The 26,051-nt window shown below is 42.7% G+C and overlaps 1 protein-coding gene across 1 annotated transcript in view; it reads right to left on the bottom strand.

The window, feature by feature from the left end:
• Window positions 1-991: 991 nt before the first annotated feature.
• The window catches only part of ISM1 (isthmin 1), a 40,083-nt gene continuing 15,023 nt past the window's right edge, over window positions 992-26,051 (bottom strand). The window contains exons 3-7 of the mRNA XM_069008995.1: window positions 18,912-19,148; window positions 10,296-10,563; window positions 6,689-6,832; window positions 4,518-4,607; window positions 992-2,868 (exon numbers count right to left, since the gene is read on the bottom strand). Coding sequence (XP_068865096.1) covers window positions 2,351-2,868; window positions 4,518-4,607; window positions 6,689-6,832; window positions 10,296-10,563; window positions 18,912-19,148 — 1,257 coding nt within the window. The 3' untranslated portion in view covers window positions 992-2,350. The remainder of the gene's footprint in view (window positions 2,869-4,517; window positions 4,608-6,688; window positions 6,833-10,295; window positions 10,564-18,911; window positions 19,149-26,051) is intronic.

Genomic DNA, 26,051 nt, shown 5'->3' with positions numbered 1-26,051 from the left:
AGAATTGTGACCAACTGCCCTCTCATCTCCCTCGCAGAGAAACCTGAGAATGTTGTTCCCCCCTACACTGTTAAGTAAGAAGCAGAGCTTTCTCCCTGAAAATACCTGTCTTCCCTGTGAAGTGACTGATCCTGGAGCTCCTTGTGCCTTTCATCCATCTGCTGTCAATTTAACTGGCTCCACGAGCTAGTGGCGCCTTCATATGACCTTGCAAGAATTTACAAAATCTGGTTTCTATAAAAAATAAGGGGTGATCCCCATGTTTACCCTCTTGCTCAACTAACCATGTTTTGTTACTACCAGCTTGTACTAGAACATATCCACGTCTTCCCCACCAACTCAAGTCTGGATCTGGGATGACTCCCATGACTTGGCCAAGTTTTCCAGCTGCCGAGGTTACCTCAGCAGACCAGTTGCTGTCGCAGATGTGTGGTGGCTTTGCCCGGACTGCTGTGTTTCTGGAGACCTGGAGCCTGAGCAGGGCTGGGGTCTGAGGCCCAGCAGATCCAGGAGAGCCTCCAGTATGGGTCAGACTGGGTGTGCCCAGCCCGGGCTGCCTTTGAACCCCCTGGTTTGCACCATCTGGGCAGACCAACACAAGCCTGACCCTGCCCAGCCCAGCGGGGTTGTTGTGCCCGTGTTTGTGCCAGGGGCACCACGCACATGTCTGTCCATGAGCTCACAATCAACCAGACCTGAGAGGCCAACAGAGACACAGAAAAGATTTACAGGATGCCACAGAAGGGTTTGGATTGGAAGGGACATTAAATATCATCTATGTGTGTCTGTATATAGCAGAGGCAATTGTCTTTTGTGTCTGTCTTGAATCTTTGAGCTCAGACTGTGATGCCAGTTGGCTTTACCACTGCGTGAGGTTCCACATGTGCCTGTCAGACCACATTAACCCCAAAATAGGCATTTCTCTAGTGACATTTAGCCTTAGTGTTCCAAATGAAGACACTGACTTGCAGCAAGGCAGTCTTTCACAGGATGGAACTGTAAGTATTTATTTACCCAGGGTGTAACTTTTATCTTTCATCAGAATGCAGGTATGAGCTTCTTAATGACAGGATTATGTATGTAAACTTGCACTTTATAAAAATTTGGAAATAGACCTTTGCCTAACAACAGTCATGTTCTTGGAAATCAAGTTCCATCTACAGAAGCCTTTCATGTTATAAACATATCCCACATGTGAGTCATCGTTACAATTCAATAAATACTTTACAAAAATAATGCTAGCTTTTTAAAAAAAATTAGGACATTTTAAGTCACCAATAGTTCCTCCCAGAGAGCTTCCCTTAAAGAATAGCTACTTCTGTAGGACACTGTGCACTCCAGCATGAGAAAACTGGGGGAAAAGGGCTGCTTGTATCTTTTATCCCAGGGAACTTGTGGATTCCACTTTTACTGTTCTCTAAAAAAATAAACTTCTTTCTTTTCTTAAGAGAAAGAAACAAGCAGATCCAAACATTCTTCATATTAAAAACTGGGAAGGAACTGTGATTTTTTTTGGTCCTTTGACATGGATTCCTCCTCTGCCCTCACTCCTCCAAAGACTTACAGCATTCTCAGTTCACAGGTAGCTGCTCTAGAGGTGTAAGCCCCAACAGCTGCAGCTCCGTATCCGAGATGTCTCCAGGAGTGGGCTGTTTGTAACTCTTGCAGAACCACTGCATCAGGACATTTTCTGGCCTGTGTGAATCACAGCTACAACTTCCTGCAAGCCTACCCCAGGTGGACAGCAAAGACCTGAGCTAGAAGGTAACAGGAAGAATTCCAAGAGAAAAATTGCTAGGGATTTTCTATATTCACTTCTGACTATTACCCTTCCAAAAAAAGTTCTTCCCTTCTTAGATGAGACTAGTCATGAAACCAATTACAGAGAAAACTGATGCAGTAGGTGCATTAATCTTGTAAACCGTTCCCATATGGAAGAGTACATTCTTCAATCCCATTGTTTATAACAACTTTTAAATATGTGCCTCCTCTGCTGGGGCCTTGGGGCCTGATGGTGATGGCAGCTACCCCCCAACCCCTCCACTATGTTACAGATGGGAAATAAAATGAAATGCACATTATTACATGAACATTATTGCAGTATAAAATCCTATCAGGACAAGATTTATGTATGTCTGTATGCAAAAATAGGTGTGTGTGAGACAGAGAGATATGTGTTTATAAATTACACACACTATGAAAAATAGTTATATATTATATTACAACTATATACATTCATTGGAAAGGAACTGATCAACCCCTGTGGAGGAGCCAATGCAGCAGCCATCATCAGTTCTTTGGCATCCAGGAAACGAATGCTATTTTGTGTCTGAAGAAGAGGAAAATCTTCTCAGTATTCCCTTGCTTCTTGAAACTGCTTGTAGTAGTCTTCGTCTGATGGGTTTTCTGTACACTTCTGTCCATTGTTGGGAGGCCGGGCTTCATTGTAGCGGCTCCAGTCACCTTTGCATATGATCCAAGGCAGAATGTCCACTTTGTAGTGGAGTTCTGCTGAGAATTCGATGCTGATCAGGTTTGGTGTCCCTGCCCCTTTGCCCCTGGTGATCAGCTGCATGTTATCATCGTAGCAGCAGTGCTGTGCTGCAAGCGTTGTGCTTTCCAAAGACAGCATGGAGCGGATGCAGTATCGTGCCGTGGGCTTGTAGATGTCCAGTTTTTCCTTCGGACCACTCGCATCTTTCCAGCGGAAGTTTTTCCTCTTAAGTCGATCGTAGATCTCAGCGGTGCTGTACGCAACTTCTCTGGGGTAGGAGCACGGGCAGCTGGGAAGATCGTTGACCACTTTGTGCATGTATTTCTTCAGGAACTCACTCTTGCAGCTCATCCATCTCTCACAGCTATCAGTATCTGTTTCAGAGCAGGAAATGGAAACTTAAGATACATTAAGCAGCATCCCAGTTTGTGTGATCAGTGATAATAAATGAGTAAAGTGTAGCTGTTCAGCACCAGTGCTCTGCTTTAGAAAGAAAGGGCAACCACAGCTTGCTGCCCTGCCCACGGTGTATCACTGTGCTCTTTTGTCAGGTAAAGAAATCATGGGTGACTGACTTCAGTGCCTCAGGCAGTGCTAGTCTGAGTTACAGTGCAGAACCAGGCCAGTAGGAATCTGTGACACTTCTACCTGGCAAATTCTAATTAAGCCACTGATATCCCCATGCAGCACGAGAGACACTACCATGGGTTGATAAGCAACAAAAGTAGGGAAATCACAGTGATTTGGGACCAGTCTTCAGCTGGAGCCCTTAGTCAGAACACACTCACCAGGAAAAACAGCAGTCAGATGTTGAAGTATTATGTTTCAGACGATGCTAGAGATTACAGGATGGCAAGCAAGGCCTGGATTACTCTTTCTAAAGTTCATTCTAGGCCCTAATTCAGTCTTTCTTCTGAAAAACAAATATTTTTTTCTATTTGGTCTCCACTTTCCAAAGGGGTACTTCAAGCATCTGCAGTTCAAACATGGAGACTGACATCTTAGCTGGCAAATGCAGACAAAAGCAATTCAGATTCTAAAAGGGCATATACATCAGAGTGGCTGTACTTCAGGAGGAGTTAATGGCACTAGAGCCATGATGTATGGCTGGGATTAAAGAGGTTTGTAGACCAGTAGCATATTTAATACTGGCACTCTCTTATTTTGCAAGGCTCTTGCGAGAATCCAGTTAAACATCTCCTACCTAAAATATTATTTATGTTGTCTATATCTTTCTATGGGCTGTCAAAAAACCCCTGCATGTCTTGTTCCACACTTACTTCAGAGGACTCTGCGGGAGAGTAACTAACTGGGACCTAAAACTCTTATAGCAAACACTCTTGCAAAATATTTACTTAGTGATCAGTGTCCTGTTTTTCTATCTCCTTAAAGAGTCCCATCCTGGCTGTCATTAACTATTGTGCCCTGCCACCATAGGAGGGAGGTGCTGGGTTACACTATTTATTCAATTAATCCAGCAGCCAGGGTCTCTGAGTGGCCACATTATGGTTTTGTTGGAGGGATGAAAGCAGAACATTGCAGAGGTTGGACTGAGTTTTAGATAGTTCAGAATCAAGCCATGCCCTATAAAATTGCTTTGGCTCCCCCCACTGCAGCACACAGAGCTATAAAAGCAAAGCATACTCATAAAAGTCATTGCCCTCTTTTATTTTTTTGGTGTGACAGCTGTATTTAAAATGCTTTTATAGGGTCTTCCATTTGAGGCTATTTCAGCAAAATAATAAAGGTTTGATTTTTACCCCCTCCATTAATATGGAGTCTTACAGCTATTTTCTGAATTAGGACAGCAAATAACAATTTTATGATGAAACAAGCACAGGACTTAAGGGGAGAAAGATTCTATGACTGAAGCAAATGTTCAGATTGTAAACATAAGCAAGATAATAAATGATTGTTGTTATTGATATTTTTAGTGCTAAACTCAATATCTTGGTCCCACAGGACTAAGAAAACCCTAAGGAAGCCTCTTATCTGTTACTGAAGGATTGACTGTGCTGCTTACCAACTTCAAACAGTTTGGTTGCATTGAAGTCTTCACTCCCTGCAAGTAAACTCACTTCTGTGGCAGCTGTCCGGAAGGTATCTTCGATCCCTAAGACAAACACGTGTTAGTGCTGCTGGTGCTTTCCTGTTAAAACACAATGGAATCAGCTGCCTCCTTGCCACCCGTCCTTCCTCAGGCTCTGCAAGGTGCTTTGATTTGGCAGGGGTGCATTCTGAAGTTGCTGCTGGACTCTTTCTTTAAAAGCATAATGACCAAGGAATCTGTGCTGTTAGGAAGGTAGAAGAGACCAACAGGCCTGGAGACAGGTGAGTAAGTTCATCTCCGTATGTGGGCAACCATTTTTCAAGGAAGAATGATTCTGTTACAAGAAAATTGGTGCTTGTTGGTCTCTCCCAAAGCTAGGGAGTTAAAAGGGGTGAGTAGGCAAGAGATAACCAACCTCTCCAAGCAATTCCATCCCCATGACTTATAGCTATCAAATAAAATACCAGGATCTCAGCATATCAGGATCTACCAGCAACCTCCAGTTAATTGTTTGCTATCAGTAGAGAGACACAGAGATTGCCAGAAAAATGATCTTGCCAAAGTAAACAGCTTTCATTACTGCTTTACTCCAGCCTATTGACCAGCCTAATGTTTCTGTGCCATGTAGGCTTAACACAAATATCTCCTTAAAAAACCTCAAAAAGGTTTTAGTTTTTTTTTTCCTTTCCTCCCCATTGAATTAAAGACCTCTAAAGAGAGCATAAAGATCTTTAATATGTGATAACTATATGGTTAATAATGAAGTCTATTCACCATCCATCTTCTTGCCAATGAACTTTCTCCTGCTCTCCTGAACTGGGGCATAATGGTGGCTTGCAAAGGTTCAAAACAGCCTCAGGCCAATTTTCAATACAATTACCATACAGTTTTGCCTTAACTCCAGTACTAGATGTAGAATAATAGATACCCAAGAACCCATTACAAGGCAGTAATTCACTGCTGGAATTATAAACAGCAGAAGCTGAGCTTTGCCCTTGTAATTTTAAAAATGTCAGCACAGCCTCAAAGAGTGTTTTGCTTGCGGATCGTTGGAGGTCTGTTATATGACATAATATATTCTTTCAAGTTTGCCACTGTTTGGTGCTAGTTGGTAATAAATACTATACAATATAACTGGGGGTTACTTGCTTTTTTCTGGAATTAGCCCCTTATTATTGAGGTTTTAGGATGTACGAGAGCATGCAGAAATATTTTTCCCCTGAACTGCCTAGCAGTTGTTGCCTTACAATGGAGACATGAATCTATCTACGAGTGAGAAACTTCTCTCCAACTCTCTCACCAAGTCTTCTAAATCTCCTCTCCAGCACTGCTGACATTTCACTTCCCATTAAAAAAGCCTGACCTACAGTTTAAGAATTTCTGCCTTTCTGAGTCACTAAGTAAACTGAGAGTAATGCATACCACCACAACTTGTGTTTTCACTTCTCTCTCTCGTCTTGGGAAGTAATGAACTTGCACCTATCCCCTGCATTGTGGCAGCTACTGCATGACAAATGGGTCTAAATTCAAACACACAGCAACATTTAAAAAACAGTTTTCCATAGCAGCTTCAAATTTTCATGATGTAGGCTTGAGTTCTCAGCCCTGCTTTTGCCAAAGTGAAGACTGGGTGATGGTAAGGACACTTCAAATGTCAAATCCTGTGAATGAGCAGGAACTAAGGCAAGGCTCCTTGGCCATATTTTCCAAATATATTCAAGCCAAAACTGTACATTCCTTCCTCCCTGTTCACCAATCAGGCAATGCCATTCACTGGACAGCAAAACAGGAGCTCACTGAGGTAACAGCACAGCTGGTTTGATATTCTAAAACAGCTCCAAATTTGTTTCAAAAGAGTAGATTACACCCTTCAGAATACAAAACGCCTGTGCACAAGAATGACTGCCATGACCCAAAGAAAGCCTGTACTTGTCTTTTAAGTCCTGAGGGATGGTGGACTGCATCTAGCAGTGTATCATTACCATGAATAAATTGTGTCGAAAATCGGCGTGTCTTTTCCCACCAGAACCCTCACCTTGCCACGGGACACGTGGGCCCCAGGCTTTGCATACAGGAGAGCTCTCCCACCCCATGGCCACCTCTCCCTGCTCCCCCTGGCAGCAGCTCCCACGAACAGCTCCCACCTGGGCAGTTGGGCCTGTCGCAGGTGCGGGACTCGGTGGCCGTGCAGGCGTACCCGCAGGACCTCGTGCGCTTCTGATTGCCGCTCCCACAGGTGACGCTGCACAGGGACCACGGGCTCCAGTCGCCCTCACCATCAACGTAATCTGTGCAAGGACAAACATGGGGAAGGAAATGAAGAAACAAAACTCCTACTACCCAAAACTACTGTGTAGTGTTTTTTATTAAGAAGGCAAAACAAGAATGGAATCCAGATGTCTCTACCTGAAGCTTGGGCTGAATGCCAGGCGCAAGCCTGCTGTTTAAATGGTTTTCACACTTGATGCTCCTCAGGGAAATGCATGCAACATTATTTGAAAAAATATTTCCTTTCTCTTTTGACCTTTTGGCAGCTGAGAATCCTCAGCTGCAGAGCTGGGTCGTGAACTAACAGTACACATCTATTCACATAATCTCCCTGCACACAGGAACATGTTTATGGACCACAGACGAACCAGGCACAGGATAAATTAAGTTTTCTTTTTCATCTTTTCAAAACACACAGCAATAGCACACTGATTCTCAACTTTTAGGGAAAGATGCATGTTGTTGGGATATGGGAAGCTACAAGGTCGTGAGTGAAAATCACAATTTTGTTTTTCAGTCCCTTGAACAGGGTACAGATATTTCAGGAATACTGCTATGAGAACAGGGAACTGCATGCTCCTCTCGCACTGAGAACAATATGCAATTTTTAGTGTTTCGTGTGGATTAATAAATAACATCAAGCCTGACTATTTACTAGAAGGAACCTTCTGAAAAGGAAACATGACTTTATTCTCTTCTGGTAGACAGCCAAAGGCACTGGACACCAGGTCTGCACCACAGAAGCTGGTGCTGCTGTGGGTACCTAAACTCTTCAGAACCAGGCTCCTTTGTGTGCTGCATTCAACTGTTGCACATCCCACCATGTGAAGGCCACCAAAAAAAGCCCATGAACCCATCCCAGTTTTCTTGCCTTCCCACTGGCCTCCCCAGCTAAGGGAACATTTGTCTTAATGGTTTTCCCTGCAACCTACAGGAGATATTTTACTGACCCTGTGGTCATAACTTGCAGCTCCTTTGGGTTACACCACCATGCGTAGCAAAGCAAAATCTGGTTTAGTGTCTCTGAGACAGCCCTGTTCTGTAGCTATAGGTAAGAGTACCTAAGCTACAGCAAGACCCAGGGAGGATCCCTGCCTTCCCTAGCCTCTGTGCTACACGAGATTCCTGCTCCCCCCACGGCCATGCTGTCTGTGGGCTTCCTGAGCTGGTTAGCAGAACACGTAACTTGATTTGTACCATATGCGATGACTGATGACAACTCTGTGGGGTGCTATTAAACATTTATTGCCAGGAGTATGGCAAGGTTATATATCTCACTCAGAGCAAGCTGCCTAGATGTGAGTTCCTCGTGGCAAGGACCTTATGTATTTCTCCTCCTTTTCTGACATGGCTGATGATGGGGAAGCCACCACACTGGAATCAGGTGTCCATGGTGTGATGTGGTTGTGAACATGGCTAATGTCAGTGTGCAAGACCCATGGTTTTGGGGTTTGCCAGCAGACAGGCACCACAACAGTCCAAAAAGGAATCAGATATCTCAGGAAAATGGCCCTCTATGCCTGTCCCTGCTCTTCTTCCTAGCTCTTTTCCAACTCTTTTTTTCCACAACAATGTGGTTGGTGAGGAGGAGGACAGGTGAGCAGGCGCAATGGCTGTCAAACAGCCCAGCCCAGGAGGTCCAGGAAGGGCAGGGAGAGACCTTGGCAGTGGCAGTGATGCCATGAAGGTTTTTTGCCTTGTCTTTTATACCCCTGTTATACCTTTTTTACAACTTCTGTATTCTTAGTGCTTTTTGCCTACATTCTTGGACTTGTTTGTTCATCTAGGAGACTAAACATTTTGGAAGCTTTGTAGCTAGGGATCAGTGTGCCCCAGACCCCAAGGTCCTCTCCAGAACACATTCTGTAAACTAAGATAGAACCATCCAGGGGAAGGTTCCTTGGGGAGGGGGGGCTCACTCAAGCCTCTCACTGGGGAATCTTTGATAGATATACTAATGAGTAAGACGCATTTTGGGGGTGTGCATTGCAGTGTGCATTTTGGTGCATTCGACTCGGACGTGTGCACGTAAGGATTTTTAAAATAAATACCAAGGTAAAATCCCTTTTCTCCTTCTAACCGTGTTTGACTCTTGATTTTAAGACCAGGAAAAGGCATCAGCAGGAGGAGAGAGAGACACACACAGGAAAGGTGTGAACATGTCAGTGGGTGCAGCATCTAAGCCCCACATGGACAGGATCTGCTGCTACATCCTCCTGGACAAGGCCAATGGCACAGAGCATTTCAGGTTAGACAGAAGGCCAGGAGCTGTTTCCAGTTGGTTGGGTGCTCTGGTGTGCAGAAGAGAGCTCTAAGATAATTTTTAGACCTGCCTACCTAGTGTTTACACTTCACACTATTGAATATACCATGTTAGATTTTCAGCTGGTGCTCAAACTGTTCTTCCTATTTTCATATTTGTAATTCTTACTATGTTTTTTCTACCACAATTATTTGTGAAAGCAATTTTATTTAACTTAAATGAATAACTACCTAAGATATGAATTCTTGGCAATAAACCCTGCCCACAAATAAATGTAGGTGCAAAAAGAGGGGATAGACTTTAATCTTCTGGCCATAAAATTTAATACGTATGTATGTGTATAAACACACCATTCCACGAAAACTCTCTCTTGATTTTTAAGACTCTAGTACTTCAAGTTAGCCAAATCGTGGGAAAAATAAGGCTGAAGCAGTGCATGACAGGCACTCTGCAGCATCTGGGGAATAACAACAGAAATGCCAGGGTAAAAGTACTGCGGCTCTGACACCTTGTTCTGACTAAAGTTGTTTGTATTTACACACAAGTTAAATTCGAGGGGCTCCTGTGAACACAGTTTAGCTCACCTCCCTTGGGTCATTCCCATGTGGACAGTCACAGCCTGTCAGGGCAGTGAATAGCTGTAGCTCGTCTCTGTTTCTAGTTTCTGCAGCTGTTTCATACAACAAGCTGAAAACAATTGTTTTTGCTGTGACACATCTGGAATAATATTACACACGCAAATACACAATGTTCCTGCTGCACATGCCACTCCCCACACATGCACCAACATAATTAATCTTATTTGTGTATCCACCAAATACTACCATGTTTCAGATCTTGCTTATTTATCCAATAGTTATATTTTGGTTCCCAAACCACCGCACAATTCTAAATTTGTACTTATCCTTACTCTAAAAATAAATATGAAACCTTGTTTCCTCTACTTTTAAAAAAAGCACACGTCAGACTAAAAAAGGCACTCTTCTGGGATAACTGGTATGATTTTCAAGATTATAGACTTACTAGTGGAATGCAGCTACCACAGTACAGCTTGTGCATCTGCACAGATTTGTATTTAAAAGCTGATGAACAAAAGCCACATGTTGAAAAACTCTATTTTGCTTGGCCTGCTCTCAGCGATGCCTCACCATTCTCATTTCCCCCACGCTTGTTTTTTACAATCCCAAAATGCCCATACGAGGCCTGGAACGCAAACTTACCATACTCTGGCTGCTCCTTGGACTCAAATGTCCGGTGACTGGGTGCATGACTATCCCACCCACCAAGAGGGTTTAGGAAGTTGCTGTCCTCAGTAGTGCTGTCGTACTTGTAGTCCTGGTCCCCGCTGCTCATGCGAGTCAAGGTGGAGGACCTCTGCCACCAGTTCCTCCAGTCAGGCGATGGGGCTGGCCAGTTGGGCTTGCTGCTCTCCTTCTGCAGATCCTTGTCTGTCTCCGTGTCGGGGCCATCCACCACTTCAATGGTAACCTGTGGGGTTCAAAACAGCCCAGCCTGACTGTCAGCGCCTCCTCCCAGTCAGTGGGAAACTTTCCACACAGCAAAGACGAGGTGCTGCCCAGCAAAGGGGCTGTGCAATACCTTTGAGTTTGCCTATTGTAAACCATATGCGGATTACTGAGCCCAGAGATAGGCAGAGGCTGAGTGATTCCTTCTGCTACCTCTGCTGAATCAGATCTTGGAACAAAGGCTAGGAAAAATCCTGCACAACATAATAACCCATGCTGTGCCTAAAACCTTTGCAGCATAATTTTCTGCCTTATGGGGAAAACGTGTTTAGAGCCAAACATATATGACCAGGAAAAAGAAAACCAAACCTGTACTCTGTGCTGAGGCCGAATTTGAGGCAAGCATGAAGCACACCAATGTGCAGAGCCTGTTCCAAGGCCTTGGGCTGACTCAAGATGGGGCTAAGCAAGGCCATGAGTGTGAAGATGCAGAGCCCAGGTACCTCTGGGTTTGCATCTGTCTTGCCCTCTGGCAGCAGCCCAGCTGTTACTGCTGCATGAAACCACACTTTGTGGCAGTGATGGGAGCCAGCAGCTCCTCTGACCAACTCTGAGTAAGTGACTTGCTGCAAAGCCCTCTAAAGTAGGTCCTTTTGTCATGCTGGAAGAGTATAATAACCTGTTATGGTCAACCTGTTTATGGTTTCTACAGAAGCCCAGAACCAAAATTCAGAGTTTGCTGCCCAATTCCCTCACAGACATCACAAATGTCAATATCATTGTGCATAGGAGAAACCCTTGATTGTTGCTTTCTGTGCTGAACAATGTGTAATTGTAAAACTCTTGGATAAATACTGTGTGTGCATATAGGTGGCTATTTAGGTAGAAGGAGAGACTAGCTGCCAGAAACCTTGGCTCTGTGAGTCATGCAAGCATTGCCTGGCCACAGATAGATCACAAAAAGCTCTCATGTGTCATGCTAATGGGGTTCAGTGATTACACTGGACTGGCTAAACAACCAGAAATGACTCTCAGATATACCTATAATGTTTAATAGGTATGGAGGCATTCTCAGCCTTCCAAGATGGTACACAGTGAAAATTAGGTTGTATAAAACAAAAATAACATACAATTATGCTAGAAGTCATTTACACAGCTCTGTGGATGTGCATGGTGCATAAAAGATTAGTTTTATACAATTGTTTTTAGTGAAATCACACACAAGGAAAAGAAAGAAAAGGTCACAGCTACCTGTGACCCAGAGAGTGTGACATAGGAAGCAAAGAAGAACTGTCATACCCTCAGAGCTGCAGACACAAACAATGCCCACACATCCTGTGTTTGGAGAAAGGAGATTTTGAACCTATTTCGTGCTTTGCATTTTATCACAGACCAGGCCATTGAAATGAAAAAACTTTCAGGCTACTATGAAGCTCCACTGGGAGAAAGAGCAAGAGCAAGGGAAAGTGCAGCTGTCAGCCTAATAGCATATTTACACAAAAGGTATTTCACTCCCAGCCTAAATTTGGAATTGGAACGATTACTTCATTAACCTCAGTTTCTACAGACCAAGAATTAAAATGGATTTCATAAGCTTGAAAACATCAGGGCCAGTTCAGGCATTCAAAATTGTTTCATCTATCCAAGCAAAACAGAGTTTTCACAATAAATGAAAGGAAATCGTCTTACTGAGTGGCAACCACTGCCAGTGGTGGGGCTTTGGTACTCCCCACCTGGAAATTAGTACAACTCCAGTACTTTAGTAGCAAGTATTTTTAGGACCACACTAACTCTCTGAGCAGTGACTCAGCAAAGTGGGAAAAACCATCCCTCTGATAAAAAATAATGATAATTGCTCCATTTGCTTTGATAATCTGTAGCTGTGTGACAGTCAATCAGCATGAACTTGCATTATTTCAGCCAGGGAGAATTTGAAGAACCACAGGAACTTGGTTTTAAATAATGATTGATGCTGCCAAGTCAGTTTAAGGAAAAGAGGGTTTGCAGGGACAGAGAAACGTCTGCTGAGCTTGGTGCTACACTGGTGAGGAAAGGCAGGTGGAACACATGGGCTTGCAGTGTCATCAGACCCCACCAGACCTCCAAGCACTGCAACTAACTTACTTCCAAGGCATATCTGTGCAATCAGATAGCCCCTGAAGTCTGCTTTTACCACTGAGGAAGCTTATTAGAAAGGCCTCTAAAATGAGTTTTCCAACACACAGCTAATTTAAAAACCAAAACCAGCAGAAGCAAAATCCAGTGTGGTAGTCTGACAAATAACTGTGTTCCTCTCTCCACTGCTTTAAGCTTTGATTACCAAGGTGTTTATTGTGGCATAAAAATCATACAGTGAAAGAAATTCTATAAATAATCCTGGGATTGTCTGAACTGCCACTCTCGGAAATTAGAAGCCAGCTTCAATCGACTCTGGTGTTTTCAGGGACTTGGCTGTGCTCTGCCGAGCTCCATTTGACTTAATGGACTTTCCAGAGGCAGGGAGGAAATCAGTGCCTAATCCTAGTAATCCCTCCTCCAAAAGTTAGGGCAGAATTGTGAGAAGAGGCTGCTGTTTCAGGTGAGCAATTGCTCCCTTATCCCAGTCTAAAATTTTGAAAAGTCAGCTTTCACTGAATTCTTCCCAGTAGTTACAGATAGACTTACAGTGTTAGTCTATGACTGTACATACATGTACATGGCATTGAAGCATGTAACTTGTTTCATCAGTTTCTATACTGGGGGCTGTTTATAAAAAGGAATAAAGAAATCAAGAACTAGAGAATAAAGACCAAGAACTAGAGTCACAAAGAACAGGCATTCAGAGAAGCTCTGGAAAAGCTTTCATGCTGTGCAAGTATTCCAGCAAAAACATGTTCTCTTAAAAATTAAAAAATAAATCTGGTTTAGCAATTCTATCTTGGAGACAATTTTAGAGGCTGATTTCTTCTTCCAGTGATTATCAAAACTGTAAAGATTCTTTTTTTCTCAAGCTTCCCAAAATGTCTGTGGTAACACAGTTCTTGTATAAATCCACAATCATCTCCAGAAGTATTCAAACCTAAAATAAAGCCACTTCTTTCATGGTTGTATGAGCTAGGAATAAGGACCTCCCTCTATCAACTGTTAAAAGCAATTGGCGTAGGCACATTAGAACAACAGATTTGCAGTCAATTTCTAATGAAACAAGTGTATCAAGCACAGATGTAAGCAGACAGCAACATCCAATTTTCTCCTGGCCAAAAATATACAGAAGATAAATATTATCCCAGCCTGCTGGAGTGCACAAAAAGTTCTGTGTTCTTCGTCCTGTTTACAGAGACAATGTTTCTGAATTCACTTTACTGGTGTAAACATTGCCCCAAGCAACTGGAATATTATGTTTCAGGAAGAACTATGTTTGTGATATTGTGCAAGCAGCAGATCCTACAGCATTTCTATCCTGTTTCTTTCATGCAATTGATGCAAATTTTCAATACAGAACTTGCCATTCTGGTAAGATAGATGTGCAAGTCAGCAATGAGGTAAGAAAACAGGAGAACAGAAACAAGTTCATTGTAAGAGATTGAAATGGTAAATCTGGCTTTACACCACATAATTTTAATTAAAATGCTATCAGCAGTGACACCAATTTACTTCTGGTTGTGTCATGTCACTTAGAATGGTTTTCTGGACTTGAAAAGTGAAGGACCCTCAAACTTTGTTGGGAGTAAAGAAGACAATGTGACTTGAAACCTGAAATTTCTATTTAATGTTGTCAATCCAATTTGCAATCTCTGATGAGCCCAGCTGAACCCCAGAAATAAAAACGTGTTCTAGCTCCGAATTCTGTGCTCTGCAGTGAGATCTTGTTACAGCATGATGTTGAGAAACCTGCACAGCTCTGGTACTGACAGCAGTTTAACCATGGCCCGCAGCCCCCGGCTCTGCCTGCACGAGTCTCTCCAGCTGGCCAGAGGAGTAACCAGCTCCTGCAAGGCTCCACTGTGCTTCCAGTGCTGCACCTGGCAACAACTGCTGTGCTGCTACCTCAAGGTATTAAACCTCACAAGCCTTACAAGAAACAAGCATTGCTGGAGCCCTCCAGCTCCTCTTGTACTAAATTAGAGATGAGACTGGTAGGACTGGTCAGACATTGTTGAGTCTTCTGTGACAATACCAAGAGGGTGTTGCTTTCAAATGCAGTGAAACCAGCAGCTTCAAAGGACAAATATAAATGATAGCTAAAAAGTACATCTAATAAAATGAGTAAAAAGTGACATTATGAGGCAGGTGGAGGTGAGGGAAATGGCCATGGGTGAACCTGGAGAAGAGTTGAAGTCTGCAGTTCTTTTTTAAAAGCAGATCACACAGCCTTGTTTCTCTTTAGTTGTGTATGTTCCTAGAGTGAGTGGTTTTGTGTAGAAGTTCTTCTAAGAGAAGGTAGTAACCCAGTAGGTATCAAAGAGAGAAAATAGGTAACAAATAGATAACAAAGCTAACACAGCAGCACTGGAGTGGTGTGACCAGTGGATATGGTCACAGGCCTCATGAAAAATGACAAAGACATAGCAGGCATTAACTTCTTCCGGTTTAAAGCCACTCCTATCAATTACCATGGTTATCAACATGGTTTTAAACAGGAATCCTACCTGTTTCTGTGCAGTTTTCACCCAGAATATGTCACCTCATCAAAATGTTTAACACATCCATTACGACTGGAGCTCACCCAGCTGTGTTTCAGCTCTACTGGTCATGAAGCTTGACCAAGATTTAAGTTCAGTGGGGAACATTAATATCCACAAAATGTCGTATTGCCCAAAGAGGTTGTGATCTTCTTGTCCCTGGAGGTGTGACTGGGCTGGATAGGCCTCTGAATAACCTGATCGAGTGGAAGATGTCCCTGCCCATGGCAAGGGGACTTGAACTAGATCATCTTGAAGGTCCTTTCCAACCCAAACCACTCTATGGTTCTATGAGTTTTCCCTTTCCTGCTCATTTGTCACGGTGTCGAGCACTGCTGGGGAAGCAGCAAAGCAGTGCAACAACAGAGGAACACACTACCTGTCCCTCTTACAGTGCACAACCCTGGGAAACCAGCAGTAGAAAGAAAAGGGGAGGGACCGGGCAAAAAGTTCAGTTGCAGGTTGAAACAAAAATCTGGCTCCAAAGAGAGGGTTGGCTGCAAAGAGTGAAGAGGTTGTAGAAGGCTGTTTAGAACAGACAAGAAAAACCGATCAGAAATGGAAAATAGGCAGGTTCCTGTACACCTCCCATGTGACTTCATTCTGCTACTCAGGGGTTAGAACAATTCTGACTTACTCTGAATAATAACCCTGACCAATTACAGGGTCTGCATAGGCATCCCTTGGCTAGTCTGTCAAACAAGTGCAAACCTAGACATCCTGGGGGATTTTCCACTTGTGAAAGGAAATCTAAAAAAACCATGTGATCAGTTTTTGTAATCACCTTCTCATCTAGAAGTCTTCCAGGCATTGACAGAACTGTTAAAATGACAAAAAGGAAAACAAAATACCCCAAACCAAGCAGCCAGTCTTTGCTCAACAGCAGCTACTGTGGTTACTCTCAACAACCAGTGTGGAAGCACAGCTGAAGCATAAAATTCCACTTGAAATGATGGGAGATTTTACAAGGCTAGAACACCACAAGAAGACCAGTAAGTGTTGTCCTGGTCTTGTATGCAAAGAGTCATATTCATTTGGATTACTGCAGCTCTGACTGTTGCTTCTGAGGGTTTTCTAGAGACAGTCTGCTGTACTTAGGTTATCATCTGATAAATACGGCAGTACCTGGGGTAATCTGAATTCCTCTGATGGTGTTCTGATATTCACCAGTTCATCTCTAAAAGAGCACACACCAGGGCATGATACAGCAAGTGCCATCTCACAGGAACCAGAGAAGGAATGCCCCTAAAGAAAACTCGCTGGAGTATCTTTCCCACCTGCTTTTTTGGAAGAATTTTATGCCTCTTTCTTAGATTTTTAATTTCCCAGGTATAACTTCCATTAAAAAGATGTTATTTTTGGTCTATGCAGTTGAAGGAAAAAGAGGTTTTGAGTCTTTGAAAAGAAAATGTGGCCATTATGCTATCTTAAAATGGAAGCTGTTTTCTCCTTTCCAACTTCTCAGTTCTAGGAGGACTCTTTAAATCAACACTCCCAGGATTGTAACTTACAGAGCCAGGAGCCATTGTGCAAAAACAAAAATAAGCATCAATTCTGTTTTCACCTGCCAAATAGCTGATGGGAAATTTGCAAGTCAACAAGTGTCACTATTTCTGTTCAGGTCAGTATAGTACTGTTTAACAAGCAAGAATTCACTATAATCCTGTTTTTCCTAAAAGAGCAGGCCAACTTTTACAAGCTTTAGGCAAAGAAATAAACTTTCTCTGTCTCTGTAAGGAATTAATGGGAGTTTTATCTCCATGAGGCTTGACCAGCTGCAAGACTGTCAACCAAGAACTTAAAGAAGCTTTGTATATCACTATTTACACACCTAAGTAAGCAGAGTAAATGCAGAGTAAATAAAATGCAGAACTTAGGGAGCCTCTTTCTGAAAGGGCTCATCCTTGTGCACAAGAGCTCTGGGATCAATGTTGTCCAATGCTTTTCAGTTTACAGGACTAGTCTTCCCAGTTCTCAGAGTCCAGCAAAACTGCTGACATAGCTGCTGACACATTTCTGAGATCAGGTGGTGGAAAAAGAGGTCAGAGCAGCAGCAGTTACTATGAAGACAAGCCAGGGAACTGTTGCCATCTCTTTTATCTATTCCCTGTGTCTAAACATTGTATGCTGTTACCACTCAGAGAAGGTTTTTGTTTCCTCCTGTCCTCCTCTGCGGTTTACATACTGTTCAAACAGTGATGTTACACTATTTGCCTCATGCCACAATCTGGGGCCCCTACAGCTTCCCAATCTTCCCTTCCTAAAGCTCTCTGGAAGGGTTCTCCTCACACAAGAGATGTTCCAACTTATCTACAGCGACCGCAAGGGAGTGATGCTGTGGAGGCAGCTTGTTCTCACCCAGTCATGGAATCATGCACTGGTTTGGGTTGGAAGAGGTCTTAAGGATCATCCCATTCCACCCCCGTGCCATGGGCAGGGACACCTTCCACCAGACCAGGTTGCTCAGAGCCCCATCCATCCTGGCCTTGAACACTTCCAGGGATGGGGCAGCCACAACTTCTCTGGGCAACCAGTGCCAGAGCCTCCCCACCCTGACAGGGAAGAATTTCTTCCTAAAACTACTCTAAACTTATCCTCTGTCTGTTTAAAGCCATTCTCTCTTGTCCTATCACCCCATGCCCTTGTAAAAAGTCCCTCTCCAGCTCTCTTGGAGCCCCTTTAGCACTGGAGGGTGCTCTAAGGTGTCCCCTGAGCCTTCTTTTCTCCAGGCTGAACAGCCCCAGCCCTTCAAGCCTGTCTCCAGAGCAGAGGTGCTCCAGCCCTCTTGAGCATGTTGGCCTCTCACCAGCAGATCTATTACATCTTTACATACGTACTTCTTAGACATATCAAAAGGATGGTAATTTTGTGGGCTGGGGGACTATGAGAAGCCAGGAATTAATTTAACCAGAAAACCAGATCTATTAGTGCATTGTTTTTATAAGCACTTCTTAGGCAGAACAACTTTTGAATTTATTGTTTTGGTTAAAAGAGACTGCTTATTAATGCCAATTTTGCTTTAAGGCTCTGAATTAAAAACAAATCACTCATTTTTTCCTCTCTCCGATCCTTGAAGTTTCAAGATGCAAGTGGCTTGTAAGAGGCTGTTCCAAACCCAAGAACAGTTTGAGGAATAACATATAACAAAGTTTCTTGCAGACAACTTTTTTTTACTCCAAGCAGCTGCTGCAGAAATTAACTCTAAGTCTCACTTCCATACAGAGGAACACATTTTGACCTGAAAATGAAAGACTTGTCCTCTGACAAGGGGATGGTTGCATTTTATAATAGCATACCAAAAGCAAATCTGTTCATAAACAAGTTTTACACCAATTAATTGAAGACAGAAATTAAAATACCCACTTATTATCAATGGAGGTAATATGCTCCAAAATGGCAATCACAAAGATGGGTTTAGTATCACAAACAGGTCTACATTGTCCTCCACACTTATGCAATCAATGCTATCCAAGGAGCAATTTAGAAAAAACTTGCAATCTGTGCATTAACTTAGAAGAAGTATGTATTATATATTTTTTATATATAATACTATGTTACATTACATTATATTGTACTATATACCTTCTCTATTGGTAGAGACAGATTGTTCTGGCTGCGTGTCATGCAAGCCAAGCTGAAAGTTGTCTTGGTTCAGTAAAATAACTTTGTGTAAGTTATAAAAAAATCAGATGTTAACATAAATTTGTACCTGAATGTTGGGATTTTGCCCATTGATATCTGCTTTTGACAGGTCAGGGAAGTTTGGGAGATCCAGGAGAAAAGATCTGGGTCCATCTCTTTGCAAGGATGTATGCCCATTCTCCTGCCTGAATTGTTCCTTAGGGAATGGCCGGTGGGCAGCCTGGAGATCAGGGTATTCTCGTCGCTCCTCAGGGTTCAGGGTGAAACTGTCTTCAGGAGAATGGTCCTCTGCACTCAGTGTGTTCTGGGGAAGGAAAGCAAGGCACAATAATGACAACTGAGAGCGTGCAGTCCTGCCAGTGCCCCCCTCCCTCCAATGGCTGCAGCCTTACAGCACCCAGGCCCACGGCTCGCTACTGAAACACAAATCTGTAGCCAGCTGACACAAGATAAAACTCAGTCAGACTTGGGCCCTTAGCTCTCCCAGGCTCTTGAACCATTCCAGCCTCGTGGTGAGCACCTACACATGGACACAAGCATCAGACTTAAAATGAACCTGAGAAACACGAGGCTCTGAAGTAACCCCTGGGAAATCAAATTGCACCACATTAAACATGTCCCTAAAAATGCCAAAAGGCATCCTTCTTATAAATTGTTTCAGTTTGCTTTGTTCCAAAGTGCAGCAAAACCACTGACTGTTAAGGCCATGTTGAAATTTATGGTATTAAAAGATCCTACCACTGAGCTGGCAACTTCCCCTTCTCTCCCCTCAGTCCGCAACAGCTTCCATCTCATCTCTGTGTTCCTCACCCAATTTCTCTGGTCTTGAACATCTGAACCTTCCTTCCTCTGGGATCTCATTTTCATGTTTGCCTAATGGTGGGATTGAATTTCACCAAGCTGTGGGTCAGCGGTTAATGCTTTTGTTATTGTTGAGCGTACTTTTGGGTTTTGTAGTATATTACAGCAGGCTGCCTCTGAACCAGTAGCACTGCTGCCACTGCCTTTGACCTCACCAAGGAGACACATTTAGTATCAAAACACTGGCTCCCTGGGTTAGGACTAGCCTGGGGACTTGGGGAAAAAAACAGCAGAGAAGTCCAGTCTTCTTATGGCTACAAAAAAAAAAAAGCATGGAGCAGATTCAGCACAGGTTTTGGGTTTGACTCAGCTGAAAAATTTTAGCTTGAGGTCTTAGTATGACTGCCTGGGGAGTTTTTATTTTCAGTTCATAAAGAGACAGCAAGCATGGAGAGGGTAAATGTTAAAGACCTATCTTTTAAAACAAGCACAATTAAAGTGGAATGGCCACATGTGGTTCTGGCTCTACTGAAGCATATTTTTGCCAGCATTTCTGGTTAAATGCAATCTCCATCCAGCTCCCCTGGTCCAAATTAAGCCACAGCATACCTTTAGCTAAGCTCTCAGATAGATAACAGCTCCAGTGCCTTTTCTTTTATTTTGTGTTTATTTGCTTAGAAGGTTATAAATTGACCTTTAAAGAGATTTTACAATATAACCTGTGTGCAGTACAGGAAAATATTCAGTGACTTAAAATAAACTAAGCTTGAAGAGTTATCTTGGACTAAGTGAAATTGTATCAAGTAAAAATGAAGGTGCTTCTTCTCTATCCTCCTCACTGCATTCCATTTGTAAAGAGCAAAATGGGATTTGGCAGAATTAATATTGTCTTTGTATTGTCACACCCAGAATGGTTACACTCTGAAAGTGCCAAAAGGGCAACTTTATACATTTATCTACAGCACAGGTTCAAATTCTGAACTAGTGCATGTGTGCAGTGCTAAAATGTGTGTGCTCCCGACAGTGCGCTTTTCTTGAAGGCTAAAACAGGCTCTTCTCTTTGCTGGAGACCAGGAAGGACTTTCAGATGCCTTTGGTGGCCCACCCGTTATTCAATATAAAGCAGAAAGCACATCACACAGCAGCAAGCTCTGGGAAACGAAACTGAGGGCCACTTAGCTAACTTTAGGTTCCTTACTCATATGCTAGTGCTTTAACTTAACACTTTTCAGACAGAATTTAACATGCTCGGTGCATGAGGATTAAATGGCTTTTCAATTGTGTCTCACTAACAACAGGGTGTAATAGTGCTGTGATTAAATTACTTCAGTCAGGAGCCAAAAAAAAAGTGGTACTTAACTACTTTTACTGGGGTATCATGCCCATAATCTTAACTTTATTAAAAATAAAGTAAGATTTTATTAAAAACTAATAAAATTCTCACATACAATTTTATACTTTCCCTATCTGCCTGCCCCTTCAGGAGCATCCTGATTCTCCACATTAACATACCATGCAGCTAGAGCTGACCCAGGCCTTTGGAGACCCACATTTAAGTCTCTGACAAGACTTGGTGTGTGATCCTGACAGGTCATGGTCTGCTGGTGCCTCGGTGGGGATGACAGCACTTCCCTTCCTCACTGAGATGTTTGCGGGGAGCTCAGCAACTACAATAATAAGGGCTATATAAAAAGTTTTTAATAGTGTCAAACAGATGGAATATCACATGGAGTTAGTTAGGAAACTGTCATGGTGAGGTAATGACATCAGGCTGATCGGGCCCACTACCAAGCTGCTTGGGGCAGGGACTGTCATTAATTACGGACCGAGCGCGACGGGGCTGTTTGACATTGGAAAGAAAAATGGAGGGAGGACAAGATAACTGCTGCATCCCAAAGGCTGCTGCAGGCAAGGGAGGATGGGCCACTCTGCTTGCTCAGGGTGGACACGGCCCAGAGACCCCAGTGACACATCAGGTACACATTTCTGATGGCAATGACTTCCAAGCCCCAGAGCAGACACTGAGTGGGACACGGAGCTTGACTTCAAGAGCAGGGTTGAGTAATGCCTGGCAGGAATGACCCAGGTTAAAGAGTGTGTGCTCTACCTAGAGGCAGTGCTGTCTCTCAGTCCCTTTTAGACTAGGAAAGCCCAAGATAGGGCTCCTTGGGCCTCTGTATTGTACTGCAACACAGGCAAATGGAAATGCTCAGCATGTGTGATCATTCCAGTTATCTGCTCATGGTACCACGAGCGAAAGGACATTTATTTCCAGTCAATAAAATGAAGAGATTTCCATTTTTTAGGAAGATACTTCTTGGTGTCATGTCTAAGCTGATCTGCAGTATTATTAGAAACGTGTATTTCTGGTAAAGAGATTAAAGAGGCTGCCACAAATAAAAGTGAGCTTGAACTGCATGTGAAGAGAAGAGTGTGCTCACCCTGTGCTACTGCATTAGCTCTGCAAAGGTTCTTCCAAGACCCATCTAGCAGGCAAAAGTTTGTCCTTATTGCAATGCCAGCATCCTTTCTGAAGAAAATAGGGTTTGTGTTCCAAAGCTAATAGATGAAATTTAATTTTTTTTTTTTTCAGGGAGGATATTCTTCTCTTCTTATTTTTACATTATTTCCCATGTTTATATTTCACACTATTTATTTTTAGGTGTACACCTAAATTCCTGATGCTTTTGGGAAAACAGTGTTGCTTGCCTTCCTTTAAAAGCTATGTCACTTCATTCAGAACTACTGACTCAGTTTCTTTGAAGTTATGGCATTTCCAATTCAGGCACACTGGTTTCTTACTCAAATGATGCATCTGCTCTAAATATTTTAAGATAAAACACTTTCCCCCCCTTCATTTAACAGGATTATTCACAATGTTTAAACTTTCCATTAAGATGATTTTGAGAGGTTACTCATCCTGGCTGTAAGCTAGAGTTCTGCAAGCCCCATGGGATCAGATAATTATAGAAGATCCTAATACAAAAACAACTTAGGATTTTTGAGTGTTCCAAGTGTGGACAGTATATAAGGGCAGGAACATATAATCCACAGTTTTGTGACAAGACAATGAAATACACCCTTGAGAGAGAATCTGACACATTATTTGCATTACAGAGTAATGCACCTTGCAACACCCATCTCTGAAAAAGGGAGGGCAGTAGGTCAATACGTATGAATGTCTTTGTGTCCATCTATAAACCACAAAAGAAGTGCAATTCACAGGGATTTTGTGATCCAGGTGGGACTTGCACTATGGCAGGGTTTAAGGCCCCAAGAGACAATCTTGCATGCAGGAAAAATGTTCTGCCTGATACTGCAGCTTAACTCTTCAATAATCAGACTGGTATTTTAACGCCCTCCTTGGCCTTCCCATGATGTTTCTCCCTCTGTCATGACAGACATGAGCTGCAGGGAAATGTACTGTTTCTCTTCCCCACAGAAAAGCTAAACAGAAATGGGAACTTGTCAAAATACCAAACTAGGGGAAAAATGAATTTCTCTGCAATTTTGGCAAGCAAGAAGTTGATCTCCCTCCTCTCTTCCTTATTTTAATACCATTTCCAGTTTTGGAAAAACAACCAAGACAGAGAATAAGTGAGGAATGACTGTAGCTACAGAAAATAGTATGAAGCAGTTGCTCTTTCTCTGTCCTTCATATTTATTACTTTCCTTCATTCAGTCCCCACTTGCCAAAGTAAGGGCACATTTACAAGCACTGCTAATTACGGAGTCGAGAGGATTTTGGAAAACTGATACAACTTATATTCTAACAGCTCCCAGGCAGCAAGGGAATCTATTACTAAATTCCTGCTGCAGCTACATTGCTTTCTTATTTCTTGTATGCTCCTTTGAAATATCTTGTAAAATGATCTTGACAAGAGGTCTTGAATTGAAAACCGAGGGTCTGTCACTGCACTTTCATGATGCACCTGTACAGCATCTTCAACCACCAGCAACAAGGAACTTTTATTTATTAGGAAACTTCACAGACGCTATAAAAGATTATATTGCTATCAGAGACAAAATGAGGCCTGGGGCCTTCACAGAAAACCATTATAGCCATTAGGACTGGTTTCATTTCTCACCTGCCCAAACAGATTGTTTTCATTTCGAAGGCTGTCGTGGGTTTTTAAACGATCACTTTAAAATTAAGTGGTCTGGGGAGGCCAAGTAACACACCAGGATACTGCATGAGACTCTCACCTCCACAGATCCAAGATGTGTAACAAACTTGGGTGATCTAATTCCTGGAGTTTATTTATTTTTTTCATCTATCATGAATGTAAGCAGCTCGGGACCTATCAGGGCAAGGTATGCGGACAGTGTTAGAGAAGCAGGCAGTGAGGTTAACAGCTGAGAAACATTATCAGAGATACACAGAGAAATATTTCTTTTATGATTAATGCCACATACAGTCCAGGCAGCCAGACAGAAAGTCAGACCAGAGGGGTGTCACAGCAACCACTCCCCTACTAAAATATTCTCATTTTTTCTTAAAATGAGCTTGCCCCACACTCACATATAGCAGTGAAGTGAAAAACCTTACTCATCTTTAGAAAGCTGCACAAACTAATAGTTTCAAAAATAAATAATGCATTTGAGATAGTCACTGCTAATAAATAATTTAAAACAGATGACATTGGCTTGCATGTACACAATTGTTTTCACTATGCAGGTCCAAAATAGAGCATCTGCTTTAAACATCATGCAAATAAAAGATGAATCACTGATAACAGTTGGCAGTAATAATGATAATAAAGTTCTGTTAATCATGGCCTATGTTTTAGTAGTTCTCTATTATTCTCCAACTCTCCAGCAAAATTGGTAAAACGACACTGTATGCAGTTCTAACTTGCAGTACCTCTGCCTGTGTGACTAAGTGGCCATGCAAAGACCAAATCCAGTGATCCCGCAGCATACTGCTCTGGGACACATGAGCTTCAGGGGCTGTATGGCTCTTGAAGTGATTTTGTCTCTGTGGAGAACAGGAGGGAGTCACGAATACTGTTGCAAGTAAGAAGTTCAGGGTAGACATCGATCCACAGCCACTGTTAGAGCAATGGTCTCTGTAGATGTTGGGTGCCAGCAGCAGCACAGTGAGGTGCTTGGGATGCCCCAGTACACACCCAGTCCACCACAGCTGGTTTTCTGCCTTATGCTGAAATAGCTTGTAGGAGCTGCATACAGCAGAACCAGCATCTCAAAGCATCCGGGCACATTTATCGCAGAGTCACAGCTTTTGAATTTTAGGGCTTCTACACTAAAAACTTCTCAGTGTAGCTCTCACGGCTACATATAAAATCTTGAGAACTGAATGTGTAGCCAGGATACTGCAGAGATCCTCGGGGTTGAGGGCCCCTTCACATCTAGGAAGTCCCAGACAGTCCTTTGGAGGCACATGGCCAACACTATGTCAGGACCCTCTGTGGCAGAGGAAAAGGCTGTTGCCTTGTTGAACCTTTTGAACTGATACATCCCAAGTGCCAGAGCAGCTCTAAGACCATTCTTCCCCCACTGAGCCAGTTTATTCACTTGCAATCATCAAGCTTTGGTCCATCCTTCATTCAGATTCTGCTTGGCAGTTTTGCTCACCAAGCTTCCTGCCTCCTCCATACCATACTGGCAAACAGTGGGTCCACATCTGAATTGCTCTGGCAGACAATATTTTTAACTCTGAGCTTAAGGAGAAAACCAACCATATTATACTCAGATCTGGCAACCTTTGCTACATGCTGTGGACACACATTTCACATCACAGCTATTTTTTATGCTCTGTTGTTTGCTTGTATTTCATGTTTTCATTCAGCTGGAAAATACAAAAACAGTATGGTTCAGCTTGGAGGTGAAGAACTGCCAGTTTGTATAAACACTTTGATAATAGAAACTTGGTGGTGATTACAGCTCAATATCTGCTGGAAAAAAACAGAGGCCCTTTAGCAAATTTTGTAATGTAGTACAACACTGGTGCTTTGTTCTTCAGCAGATACTCAGCTATCCAGGGGACAGCCAAGCACACAGAATTAAATTGTGTAGGGCTTTGACAGATGCTCAGTGCCAAGTTTTGCTTGTAGTTAACAGATATTTTCAGTTGCCTAAGCTGCTGGTAAACATTTAGTTATTCTTCATTACTCTAAAGTTCTTTCTGTAATCACTGCCTGGCTGGAGCTCTCCACACAGGACAAATTCATTTAGTGGCTGAACAGGCAAAGGTACAGCTGAAGAGTAGCCCAAGTATTCGATTCCAACAACCTGTGGTGCCAAAATGCAAATTCTTTGAAAGTTCTAATACTATTTAGATTTTATTAAAGACTTGCAAAAAGTCAGTAGTAAAATAAAGCTTCAAACAGAATTCACTTTTACCCTGGCGAAATTGAATTAAACTAGTTTAATCTCACCCATCATC

The sequence above is a fragment of the Aphelocoma coerulescens genome, chromosome 3 (genome assembly GCF_041296385.1).
Source record: "Aphelocoma coerulescens isolate FSJ_1873_10779 chromosome 3, UR_Acoe_1.0, whole genome shotgun sequence".
In the NCBI taxonomy this organism is placed as follows: Eukaryota; Metazoa; Chordata; class Aves; order Passeriformes; family Corvidae; genus Aphelocoma; species Aphelocoma coerulescens.
The sequence above is the reverse complement of the archived record's forward strand: the minus strand, read 5'-3'. Positions and strand labels throughout refer to the sequence as shown.